Source organism: Perognathus longimembris, chromosome 1 (assembly GCF_023159225.1).
Source record: "Perognathus longimembris pacificus isolate PPM17 chromosome 1, ASM2315922v1, whole genome shotgun sequence".
In the NCBI taxonomy this organism is placed as follows: Eukaryota; Metazoa; Chordata; class Mammalia; order Rodentia; family Heteromyidae; genus Perognathus; species Perognathus longimembris.
In genome coordinates, this window is record NC_063161.1 from 159391332 (window position 1) to 159404210 (window position 12879).

The 12879-nt window shown below is 50.5% G+C and overlaps 1 protein-coding gene across 1 annotated transcript in view; it reads right to left on the reverse strand.

Moving 5' to 3' along the window:
* Window positions 1–12879, reverse strand: part of Ak8 (adenylate kinase 8) — a 92856-nt gene that overhangs the window by 79615 nt on the left and 362 nt on the right. Inside the window, exons 2-4 of the mRNA XM_048352850.1 lie at window positions 10191–10275; window positions 5055–5104; window positions 328–441 (exon numbers count right to left, since the gene is read on the reverse strand). Of these exons, the coding sequence (XP_048208807.1) occupies window positions 328–441; window positions 5055–5104; window positions 10191–10275 (249 nt within the window). The remainder of the gene's footprint in view (window positions 1–327; window positions 442–5054; window positions 5105–10190; window positions 10276–12879) is intronic.

Consider the following 12879-nt stretch of genomic DNA (forward strand, 5'->3'; position numbering starts at 1 on the left):
GGCCCCACCCGGCCTGGTGACAGCCTCCGGGCCCGCCATCTGCGGCACGGACACCTGCGCTCTGCGTCCGCCCCTACGCTGGGCTGACCCTAATGAGAAAAGGAGCCACCTGGCCCACCAGAACTCCACCAGGACAAAAGCGAGCTGCGAGCTCCATCGGTGGTCCTCCTCCCCCGGGTGCAGGCTCCAGTGCGGGATTCTCTCCCTCCTCCCATCACATCCTGCCTGTTCTCTCTAATGGAACTAGACAAGCAGGCAGGGGCTGGGGGAAGAGCGTGCCGGGAAGCGCTGGACCTGGTCCCCGCGCCGCCCCGGGGCCAGCCCTACCTTGAATTTCTGGTAATAGTTCTTGGCTTCCACAGCAAGAGGAGAAAACCTTTTTCCTATCAAGTTCTCCTTAGTGAGGAGATTGCTGTTCAGATGTTTGGAAAGCCACATTGCCTGAAGAAAGGAAAGCAGAAGAGAACTTCAATGACAGCAATAAGTACACCAAGTCCAGCCAAGGGCTGGGGTGCTGGCATCCATTGGTAACCCCACTGCTCAGGAGGCTGAGGCAGGAGGATCATGAGTTCGAGGCCTACCTGAGTTACAAAATAAAACAACTGAAAACAAAAAGGAATAATTCCATTCAGAGGCCTAAGTCCTTCTGCTACAGCAGGCTGGCCACGGGGAAGAGAGGGATCCATGGCTGTAGGGGGTCCCCCAAGGAGCCACATCCAGACGGAGCCTCCCAGCCTAAGATGCCCATTTGTCTGTTCCAGCTCTGCTCCTGCCTTTCCAAGTTTTGTGGAGTACAGGTTTTGCCAGTACTGGGGCTCTACCTCTGGGCCTTGTGTTCTTGCTCGGCTCTGTTCCCCAGCTGGAGTCTACCCCTGGAGCTGATGAGATGCATCCACAATGGCCAGACACTGCAATTCCCTTGCTCCAAGTCTCTGGCCAGGTTTTATTTTCTTTTTTTTCTTTTCTTTTTTTTTTTGCCAGTCCTGGGCTTTGGACTCAGGGCCTGAGCACTGTCCCTGGCTTCTCTTTTGCTCAAGGCTAGCACTCTGCCACTTGAGCCACAGCGCCACTTCTGGCCATTTTCTGTATATGTGGTGCTGGGGAATCGAACCCAGGGCTTCAAGTATACGAGGCAAGCGCTCTTGCCACTAGGCCATATCCCCAGCCCCCAGGTTTTATTTTCTGAAATGTCTTTGATGAGCAGAATTTCAAAAAATTAAATTCCACCGTACTAATTTATCAAAATTTTACTAGTTTACTGAAATGCCTTTACTTCCAACATTTCACTAGTTAACTGGAGATAAAAAGTCCCCCTGATTTGTCTGTCTGGACTGGCTTCCAACTGCGATCCTCAGATCTCAGCCTCCTTGAGTAGCTGGGATTACAGATAGGAGCCACCGGCCCTTAGCCTAGAGCAAGTTTTTAACTCTAGTAAAGGAAATATGACTACAATTCTAGCTCAGCATTCACTTTTTTTGTTGGTTACGGGGCTTGAACTCAGGGCCTGGGTGCTGTCCCTGAGCTCTTTCACTCAAGGCTCTACCACTCAGAGCCACAGTGTCACTTCCGGTTTTCAGGTGGTTTATTGGGGATAAGAGTCTCATGGACTTTCCTGCCTGGGCTGGCTTTGAACTATGATCCTCAGATCTCAGCCTCCTGAGTAGCTAGGATTACAGGCATGAGCCAACAGTGCCTAGCCTCAGTTTTTTCTTAAATATTGGGTCATGACGTGTTCTGATTGAATGTTCAGTGCTCACTAACAGGTTTTTATTTATTTATTTATTTATTTTTGCCAGTCCTGGGCCATGGACTCAGGGCCTGAGCACTGTCCCTGGCTTCTTTTTGCTCAAGGCTAGCACTCTGCCACTTGAGCCACAGCGCCACTTCTGGCCGTTTTCTGTATATGTGGTGCTGGGGAATCGAACCCAGGGCTTCATGTATATGAGGCAAGCACTCTTGCCACTAGGCCATATTCCCAGCCCACTCTAACAGGTTTTTAAAAGGCAGAAAGAGTTCCATCTCAGATGGTTAAAATTTGAACACAATTTTGACACCTAAAAAAGAAAATGGAGCCAGGCACCCGTGACCTGTAATCCTAGCTACTCAGGAGGCTGAGATCTGAGGAACACAGTTCAAAGCCAGTCAGGGCAGCAAAATCCATGAGAATCTTATCTCCAATTAACCACCAGAAAACCGGAAGTGGCGCTGTGGCTCAAGAGCACTAGCCTTCAGTTCAAGAGCTCAGAAACAGCGCCCAGGCCAAATTCAAGCCCCACAACTGACAAGAAAAAAAGAGGGGAGTGGAGATCTAGGTCCCCTGAGCTCAGTGACAGAGTCCTTGTCCAGCACACACAAGACTCTGGTTCCATCCAAAGCCCTGGCGGGAGGGGATAAGGGGAAACACAAGAAATGATGCAGTAGATGGAACACCAGCTCTAACTGTGGACCTCAGGACAAGTCTCCCTCAAGGGAGGGAGACAAGGACTCTGTGGAACTGAGGTATTTTGCTGGATCTTTGTGGACGGGGAGGAGGCGGGGGGCAGGAGGAAGGTCAGGTCGTAGGGCTTGAACCCAGGGCCTGGGCAGTGCCCATGTAAGTCTCATGGAGTTTCTTGCCTGGGCTGGCTTCAAACTACAATCCTCAGATCTCAGCCTCCTGAGTAGCTAGGATTACAGGTGTGAGCCATTGGCACTCTGGCTATTTGCTGGATCTCTAATGCATTTTCTTTCAAATGGAGAGAGAACAAAGCCAAGATGGCAAGGTGATAAACATCTGTAAATTCTGGGACCTAGACACATGAACACTTGTGCTAGTTTCTGTGCTTTCCTGAGTGTTTGTACACATAAACACTTGTGTTGGTTTTTGCACTTTCCTGAGTGCTTGGACTGTTGTAGGGAGTAGAGCTGACTCCATCTTGATTAGGGAAACATGGTAGCAATTGTTTTTGTTTTTGTTTTTCATGGTATGGAATATTTTAATGAACTATTTCATTTTTTTTAAAAGAGGATCAAAGTGAATGCAAAAAATACCAAATTTAAATATGTATATCTCTCTCTATATATATATCTATATCTATAAAACTAGAGTTAGTGTGAGGAGCTGCATCTGCCCTTCCCCGCCCCCTCCCGGAGCACCCATGGGGGCCAGCATGGCTGGGTTCTCCCCCTCCCCCACAGGTGGCGATTGGATCATTAAGGTGCTCGTCTCATCAGCGGCTTCTCCCATTGGTGAGGTCACGGTTGCCCCAGCAACAAGAGGGCCTGCTTGGTCAGGCCAAACAGGTCACTTAGGGATGGTCTGGAAGGTCCATCCTGACCCTGTCCGTCCCTTCCTTCCTTCCTTCCTTCCTTCCTTCCTTCCTTCCTTCCTTCCTTCCTGTCTTCTTCCTGCCTGCCTGCCTGACTTTCTCCCTTCTGTATTCGTGGTGATCTTTCCTTCTTCCTTTTTCTTTCCTTCCTTCCTGTTTTTCTTCCTCCCTGCCATTCTCCTTTCTGTATTCGTGATCTTTCCTTCCTCCCATATTTTCTGTGATCCTTTTTTTCTTCCCTTATTCCTTCCTTTCTCCCTTCCCTTTTTCTTCCTTTTCTTCCATCATTTCTTCCTTATCCTTCTCCCCTTTTCTTTCTTTCCGTCTTCTCCTTCCTCTATTTTTCCTTCTTCCTTTCCTTTCCCTCTTGTTCTTTTACAGGACATTTCCTTCTTTCTTCCTTCCATTGGTCTTTCTTCCTTTTATTTTTCTTCTTCCTTTCTTTTTTTTTAAATTAAATTTATTAATTGAACACAATTTTTTTGACAAGGTGTTGTGCAAAAAGGGTACAGTTACATAGTAGGGCAGTATATACATTTCTTGTGCTATCTTACACCCTGTTTTTCTTTCCCTTCTCTAGGTCAGGTAGACATATATACAATATACAATGTATCAAGAACATATAAAGTAGCCACGTGGCCAAGCCCAAGAAAATTCGCCTAGGACTTTAAATGTAATGTCAATATTAGACAATATGTCGACAGTAGTCTTATATGAACGTACATACATAGCTTTTGAGCTATTGTATTCCACTGAGAGGTCGATTTTTGACCTTTATATGTTGAGTAGTTGTTTGGTTTTAGTTACATACTGTTGGGTTGCTGCCCCAATCCTGTGGGAAATACCATTTGACAAGCAGTTTTTGGTTTCACAGACCTGGTCTCTACTGTCTCTCCGTCACCCCATCTTAACAGTCATATATCAGGGAGAGCATGCCCCTTTGTTTTCTGTGTTCTAGGCTTGTCTCGCTCAACATTATTTGTTCGAGTTCTGACCATTTCCCTGCGAATAACAATATTTCACCATTCCTAATCGCTATGTAGTATTCCATTGTGTACAGGTACCATATTTTTTGGATCCATTCATCTGTGGAGGGGCATCTGGGTTGTTTCCATATTTTGGGTATTGTGAATTGTGGTAGCAATTGTTAAAATGAAGTTAAACATTAGGTCAACCTGACTGCAAAATTGTGCTTCTGTAAATGGCTTGCTCGACTTGTTTGTTGCTTGCTCTACCTCCTGCGTCAACCCCCTACATCTGTGCTGGGTCCCTGGCCGGTCAGGTCGCTTTTTTGCTTCCTCAATGAATCCATCTTTTTGCTTGAGACTGTCTCTGAGTGGTGGGCTCTTGGAGGGACGGGGAATCCCCTCCCTCAAACCCCGTAACAGGCCTATTTCTGGAACATGTATGCTGTTGGACTCAGCCCTCCTGATCAGGAAGCGTACCCGAAGGCTACAGCTAAAAGTGTGCAATTACTTTGGGCGGCGGGGGGGGGGGGGGGGGGGGCTCGTGAGAACACTCTGGAAGGGCTGTGCTGCGGTGGTTGGGGCACTGTGTTTTTGTATCTTTTCTAGGTTTCTTACTGTGAACATGCATGGCCTTTTTGTAACGAGAAAGTAGGAAGGGGTAGGAAGGGAGAGACGCTGCCCGGCTGGGCTAGACAGACAATCCGCGGAGGCGCGCCGCCGTGCCGCTGGAGCGTAAATGAGGGATGACAATAACACAACACTTAATATGTGCACTTACTATGGTTGTTTTCCCCGAGGCGGGTGGACCTAATACCACAATCTTCGGCACTGTGGAATAAAAAGATTTGAATGTCACCACTCAGCATGACAGAGCAGCCTCCCTGGTGGTGGCACTCCCGTGTATTTATTTCTTTCCTCCCAGATTTCATTTCTGCTGTTGACATGGCCATTTGTAACCCAGCGGCCGGGAGCCGCTCCTACCAGGAAACTTGTCTGTGTTTAGAGGTAAGCGATCACTGAGATGGTTTATTTTTCTCTCTCCACGGGGACATGGACACGGCAGCTTATTTGCCAAACTAATAAATATCAAGAACAATTGGGATTTCAAACACCATAAAGCATTTTAAACAGGGACTTTGTCTCAGAGACATTCTCTCAAATAAAGTTGTATTTTATGTAAATTGACCTTCGAAGTTTTATGTGTGTGTGTGTGTGTTTGTGTGTATGCCTTTTTATTTAGCAAATCGTATCCCCCATCATTTTACAGAGGAAAATAATGGAAAGAGGCCTAGAATGCATGAACCAGATTTATAAAACCCAAGGCAGGAAAGTCTTTGTTTTTCAAATATGGGCATTTCTATGCAAATGGAAAAGAAAAAAACCTGACAGCTCATTTGTGGCTATAGTCTTGGCTCTGGAATGTTCTCAGCCCTGCAGAATCCTAAAGCAGCGAGCAGAACATGGAGAAGATGCCAGCCACTGAAAGAGGGGAGACCACGGTGGCAATGGGGTACAGGAGCCTGCAGGCACAGGTCAGAGGAAGGAAACAGGATGCCATGCAAAGATCAGCCGCAGATCCGCGGTAACAGCTCGCTGAGTCCCCCCCTCACCCCCCGCCCTTTCCCGGTGGGAAGCAGGTCCCCGGGGGACACCTGAACTAATGGGTCTGACCCCTCACCAGACCTGGCCGGAGTGTCTGGCCAGCGGAGCTCACTTTGCAGATGAGGAAATAGCTCAGGGGACACCCAGGGTCTGGCTGTCACTTCCCAGGCAGGAATGGAGGGGCCCCGTTCTCTGCCTTGGCTGGTCAGCTGGGGCAAGGCCTTCTAGCACCCTCCCTCCAGGTGAGAAAAGCCACAGCAGATAGGAAAAACTGCTTCCTGGCCAAGTCTGATGATGAGGCGACTTTGGGAACACTCACATCCTCCGGTGAGAGGAGGGAGGGGGAGGGTGGAGCGGCAATGCCACACTAGGTTTGAGGGGGCTGCAGGAAGGGCCATCGGAGGAGGCGGGGCTCCTTCCACCCCTGAACTGGAGGCTCCCTAGGGTAACAGGCAGAACACCTGTGTGGCCAAAGTCAGAGTAAGGGACTGGCGGAGGGGCGCACGGGCCAGCTGTTCATTGCCCCATCGCGCTAAGGGGGCTCTAATGTGCAGGGCTGGGGGCCGGGGGAGCCAGAGAAGAAAGGAGACTCACGGTGACCAGGGCACCGAGGGACCAAGTCCCCAGTAGCGCTTTCTTCCTGGCAAAGTTTCTGGGCCGAAGCTGCAGGGGAAGCCCTCCTGCTCCAGGCTCCCAAATTGTACTCATCTCTGAAAATACTTTTAAAAGCGGAACATCCGCGGGCTTTCACCCCACCTCATTTCTCGTACTCATTTATGTGATTAATTTCAGTTTCTTAAAAATCTAACACCTTGAAACTCCAGCCCAGCTCCTGAGTAATTATTTATAAACAGTGTCATAAAAGGCTGCTTGACTGCCAAGAGTAATCAACTTCCCCCAACGGCTTCAAAGGAAATCAAAGAACCTTTCCATCCGCGAAGGCTTTTGAGGTTTAACTAGGAGCATGATTTAAAATTCACAAGAAAACCCTTAGGTATTGGGGCTCTAATACACAGCTTTCCTGGACAAACGTTTGATAAGGAACGAAATACACCATTATATCCACCGCCGCCTGTTTTAATATTGCCCAGGGCCACTGTAAATGCTCACTTTGTACTAAATCTGCTTTTCTGGGGGGAAGGGGCTGCCAGCGCTGGGCCGGGCTGGCTCCGCTCCCCGCGTGCTCGCAGGTGGCATGGGCTCTCGGCCTCCCCCCACCCCCCCCGCCCCCGCCACACCCGTCACCCGCCGGTGCTCCCTCGGTCCATCCGGCAGCAGGGCCGAGTGCCTGGCTTCCGGGGACACCGGCCGCCGCGGGGGTGGAAGCAAGCATGCCAATCGGACAAGTTAGCTCACGGCACTGCGAACCATGACTGGACCCTTCCAGGGCTTCTGCACTGTTCTAGAACCTGGGAGGCTTGGCTGGAATGGATTCTGTGCTTCACCCCATTACTGGAAAGGCCACAAAGGTGGCTGGTCCCCTGCTCCCCCTCCTCCACCAGCTGTCGTTTCGCTTGTCTGGGGAGGCTCGGGCAGGGGGAGAGAGGCCCGCCAAGTAAGTCCCTGTCCTCTTTCATTTACTGGCTGGGAAGGGAACTAAAGACGTCCCAGTAGCCAGAAATGCTGCTAGCCTAGGGCCTGGGCCGTGGGGACAAGGGTTATGAGAATCCCATGACTGTATCTGGAAAGCATCCTTGCATCCCAGAGGCAGACGAGAGGCTGAGCACAGCCAGGAGCCATGATGTGGAACAACCCGGAGGGTAGGATAAAGGACCCGTGGACGGCAGCCTCTGGAAAGCCAGGAGCCCCCTGAATGCATGGAAGGAGGTGACACAGGGATCCACACAAAGAGCTGTCCAGCAGTTGTCGGCTACACTGCATGCATTCAGCCCAGATGACAACATTCAAACTTCAAAACCTGGTGCAATGTGGTTGACAGTGGGATGTCAATCTGCGGCCAGAGTAGCAGGAGATGGAATCTGCCTAGGCTACATAGCCAGGCTGGAGACTGAGGGCAGCTGGGGGCGGGGTGGGGGGGTGGAGGGGGCCATCAAAGCTCAAGAATGCAAAGCTGCGCACACACAGCCCCCAGGCAGGACGTGCCAATTAACAGGAAAAATAATCAGTGTGACCTAGGCATCATCAGTCACACGTGTGTGTGTACGTGTGCGTGTGTGTGTGCGTGCATGCCAATCCTAGGGCTTGAACTCAGAGCCTCAGGCCCTCACTTGGATTTTTTGCTCAAGGTTGGTGCCCTGTCACACGGGTTATACCTTCGCTTCTGGCTTTTGTGAGTTAATTGGAGCTAAGCGCCTCAGATTTTCCTGTCCGGGCTGGCTTCTAACCTCCATCCTCAGATCTCAGTTTCCTGAGTAGGAACATGGGCATGAGCCAGTGCCTAGCTCACAACTTTTAATTTAGGGAAGTCCCACTTAGCTTTCCACAAGCAGAAAGCTAACATGGCATCCCTCAAGTCCCTGTGCCAGCCCGCCCTTCCTCCGGCATCCGGGAGGCCACGGCTCTCGTTCTGCCCGCTGTCTCTGACTGGCCACCAGGCCTGTCCTGAGTGTTGGGCCAGTGACACTCACTTCACAGATGTGGAGACAGGCCAAGAGACATCCAGAGCCTGGCTGTCACTTCCTGGTAGGGGGCAGGGCCCCATAGCTCTGCTTGGTGTCACCACTGGCCTCCGCCATGGCCTCCTTGGCTTTCGATGCTCTTGTTGCCCTTTGGCTTTCCTTTCCTTCTTATTTTGCTTTCACTTCACTTTGCTTATTTACTTATTTATTTTTATTTTTTGGATGGTACTGCGGTTTGAACACGGGGCCTTGCACCCGATAGGCTTGCGCTTACTGTACCACTTGAGCCATGCCCCCGGCCCTTTTTATTTTTCGGATAGCTTCTCACTGTTTTGCCAGGGAGCCAGTCTTAGGCCTTAATCCTCCTGCTTACATCTTTCCCATAGCTGAGATTACAGGCGAGACCACCATACCCATCCATTAGATGAACTACGGGGTGGGGAATGGTATCTTACTAGCTTTTCCTCCAGGTTGGGCTTGAACTGTGATGCTCCCAATATTAACCTCCTGAGTGGTTAGGATTACAGGCATAAGTCATTGGCACTGGCTTATTTATTTATTTTGCAGGTCCTGGAGCTTGAACTCAGGACCAGGTGCTGTCCCTGAACCTCTTTGTGCTCAAGGCTAGTGCCCTACCACCTGATCCACAGCGCCACTTCTGGCTTCTTCTGATTAGTTTACTGCAGATGAGAGTCTCACAGACTTTTCTGCTTGGGCTGGCTTCTAATCACGATCCTCACATCGCATTCTCCTGAGTAGCTAGGATCACAGGTGTGAGCCACCAGTACCCAGCTACTTTTTTTTTTTTTTGCCAGTCCTGGACCTTGGACTCAGGGCCTGAGCACTGTCCCTGGCTTCTTTCTGCTTAAGGCTAGCACTCTGCCACTTGAGCCACAGCGCCACCTCTGGCCGTTTTCTGTATATGTGGTGCTGGGGAATGGAACCCAGGGCTTCATGTATATGAGGCGAGCACTCTTGCCACTAGGCCATATTCCCAGCCCCAGCTACATTTTTTTATTTAAATGACTTGGCATCATTTTTCTCCTTAGGCCACGGGACCGCGCCAGGGGCATCCCAGGCTGGTACCTCTTGAAGCTGCAGCAGGCACTCCCTTTCCTGGGACGCTGATAGCTTAGAGCAGCTAATGGAACAATCACTGGCCTGCCAAGACCCCGGTGCCCCTTGACAGCACACCTAGGGCAGAGTCACCATCTACTTGGCAAACCATGGAAGTGGGGTTGTAGTGGGGGACTCTGCTTGCTGGAGCACCTCCGCCTTTCCTCCCGCCTGCTCCCTGGTTCTGTGCTCTGGCCTTGCGTCTGGCTGCTCTGCTCTCATGCTGGGGTTCAGGAGCTATGGAACTCATTAGCCGGCGCTGATAATGAGAGCATCAGAAAAGCCCAAGTGCTCACCTGTCTAGGTATACCAGAAACCCATCTTCAGTGATCAGAGAGCTAAAACCCAACAGGCGACATCAGCGAGGGCAGGCGGGAAGCATTAATAATTGATTCCGTGGGCTATTCTGAGGTTTGCATTTCAATAACTTGGCAAGAGAATTTTTAGTAGTTAGGTTCCGGAAGAAATGGAAAACATTTTCCAATTAACTACCACAAGTTGTCAAAGCCCTACCCTGTTTTCGCCTTCCTTCCGACACAGGTGGTGCCCGAGGAGGAGGGGTAGGCCTCCTGAAGAGGAGGGAGAGAGGGGCAGCCGAGGCACACACAAGAGCTCACCGTGGTCGTTGTTCCGCTGCAAGTGCTGGATCATGAACTGGATGGGGTCCACGGGCCGGTGGATCAGCAGCTGCTCCAGCATGGCCTGTGGGCGCGGGGCAGACGCTCAGGTGGTTAAACCTGCAGGGCCCCCTGGTTGCCATGGATACTAGCGAAGGACTCGCTCTCTCCACAGTACCCCCAATCATGCCTTCGTGTTTGCATCAGGAGACCCGGCACCTGCCCCTACTTACAACTGCTGGGATCCTTGTGACCAGGGGCACGAGGGGGAGTGGGTGGGTGCTGCTGGGAAGGGATGAGGAGGGAGGCAGAGCTGGCCGGGACCATGGCCTTGGTGCAAAGCAAGAGCCCAAGGCCCTCACCTGGCTCTGGTTCTGCTGCCCATAGAAGCCTTCCTTCTGTTCTCCTACACTGCGGTGTTCTCAGCCTGAACTTCATCATCATCATCATCATCGCTAGTACTGAGGCTTGAACTCAGGGCCTTGAGCTCTCCTTTGACATTTTCATTCAAGACTAGTGCCCTAACACTTGCACCATACTTCCACTTCCAGATTTTTGCTAGTTAATTGGTGGTTCTAATCTCTTAGACTTTTCTGTTGGGGCTACCTTTGAACCAGGATCCTCAGATCTCAGCCTCCCGAGTAGCTAGAATTAGACACGAGCCACAGGCACCCGGCATCTCTTCCTCATTCTTGTCCTGGCTCACTTCTCCTCTGTCCTCAGGTCTCGTGGAAATACACCTTCCTGACCATGTGTGCCCAGTACGTGCCCATCTAGCCTATGCTCCCGCACAGCCTGCGAGGCCCCTGCTCTCCTCCCCTCCCCTTGCCCCTGCTCACTCGAGCAACATTCCTTCCTCCAAGCAGGCCACAGGTTCTGTGGACTTCACTGTCTAGCTGGGTCTTCATGCAACTCGTAGGAGGTACCCCGTAAAAATGTTTGCTGTAGAACATGGCTATCACTACTACCGGGGGCGACTGGGTGCTGGTGGCTCATGTCTGTCATCCTAGCTACTCAGGAAGCTGAGATCTGAGGATGGTGGTTCAAAACCAGTTCAGGCAGGAAAGTCTGTGAGACTCTTATCTCTAATTAACCACCAGAAAATTTCAATGGAGCTGTGGCTTAAAGTGGTAGGGTGCTAGCCCTGGGCAAAAGAGTTCCGGGTCACCATTCAGGCCCTGAGTTCAAGCCCCACGACCAATAAAAATTAAAAAAAAAAACATACCAAGGGCTAAATATTTACCAAGAGCCCTGGGATTCTCTGGCCACATGTTCTAAATTGAACAAGCAAAGGGAAAACAGCTCCCAAGGGTGTAGTACAAAGGGCACAAAAAATGAACTGGGTCGCTGGGGCAAGTAGAGAACATGGCACAGTAGGAAAGATGACTGAATGGTGAGAAATCCTGGCTCTTGTCCCGTCCCTAGCAAGCTCCTTCCCTTGGCCTCAGCCTCCCCATCTGTTCAATGGTTTGGGCTGGAGTCAATCTATGTGCATAGGTGATGTGCTTCAAGATTTTGGACAGCTTGCTTGAGATTCAGTGGTTGTACGTTTACTGTGTATTAGAAAGATAAATACATCAAATCCATAATTTAAACGATATTGATTAGGATAAGGAGGAAAGAAGCCACCTTTTGAAAAAAATAAAACGACCTGCTTTCAAGAAAAGAGCAAATTAAAATGGGAGGTGTAATAGCAGTTATTAATCTATCAAATCTGATCACGTCTCGTAGAATCATACACTTGACCACCACAAAGAGACTGAGTGCCGATGAAAAGCCAGAGTGAAGCCTGCAATCTTGGCAATGGTTTTTGCACCCGTTGGGTTCCTGGCTTTAGATAATCATTACCAAGGGAACCCAGGGCAAGGGTGGATTCTGAAACTTTGTGAGTTAAAACTATCTGAGAATAAATGTTACCAGAAAAAAAGTCCTACACCATGGGAAGAACACTCAAATGATGAAGGATTGGAAATATCGGACTAAAAGTTTTCTCCGGCAGCTGCTCAAGATATCCTGGTGACCATGTCCCCAGGAACTCTCCAACCGAAACCCCTACCCTTCAATCTTTAACACCCCCCCCCCGTGTGTGTGTGTGTGTGTGTGTGTGTGTGTGTGTGTGCAATTAAACTCAGGATCTAGGCTCTGTCCCTTAACTTTTTAACTCAAAGCTACCGCTCTACCACTTGAGCCCCACCTCCACTTTGGGAGATAACTGGAGATAAAGAGCCTCAGAGACTTTCCTTCTCCAGGCTGGCTTCCAACTGTGATCCTCAGATCTCAACTTCCTCAGTAGCCAGGAGCACAGGTGTGAAACACCGGCACCCAGCTTTTAGCTATTTTCTGATCGGACATCTCCTCCCCTGTGTGCACTTTCTAAAGGAAGCGTGTTTGGGGGAGACCTGGCTTTCTTCACCTGAGCTTGGCTCTGCAATGCATGGTCAGAGGATCTGCCTCTGGGGAGGAGGTGTACCCCAGGCAGCTCCAGCTGCCCTCTGGCACCTCACAATATGATTGGCCAAGAGTTCTTCCAGTCCGGCTTCTGAAAGCCTTTACTTCCGGGAGGCAAGGGGAAAACTGGGCCACGGGTGGGGGTTGAGGGTGTGCCTAAGGCCCCGGAGAGGGCTTGGGAGAAGGGCGGCAAACGCTGAGCTCCAGAGACGACTTCAGGACTCCCGCCGTTGGCCACCTC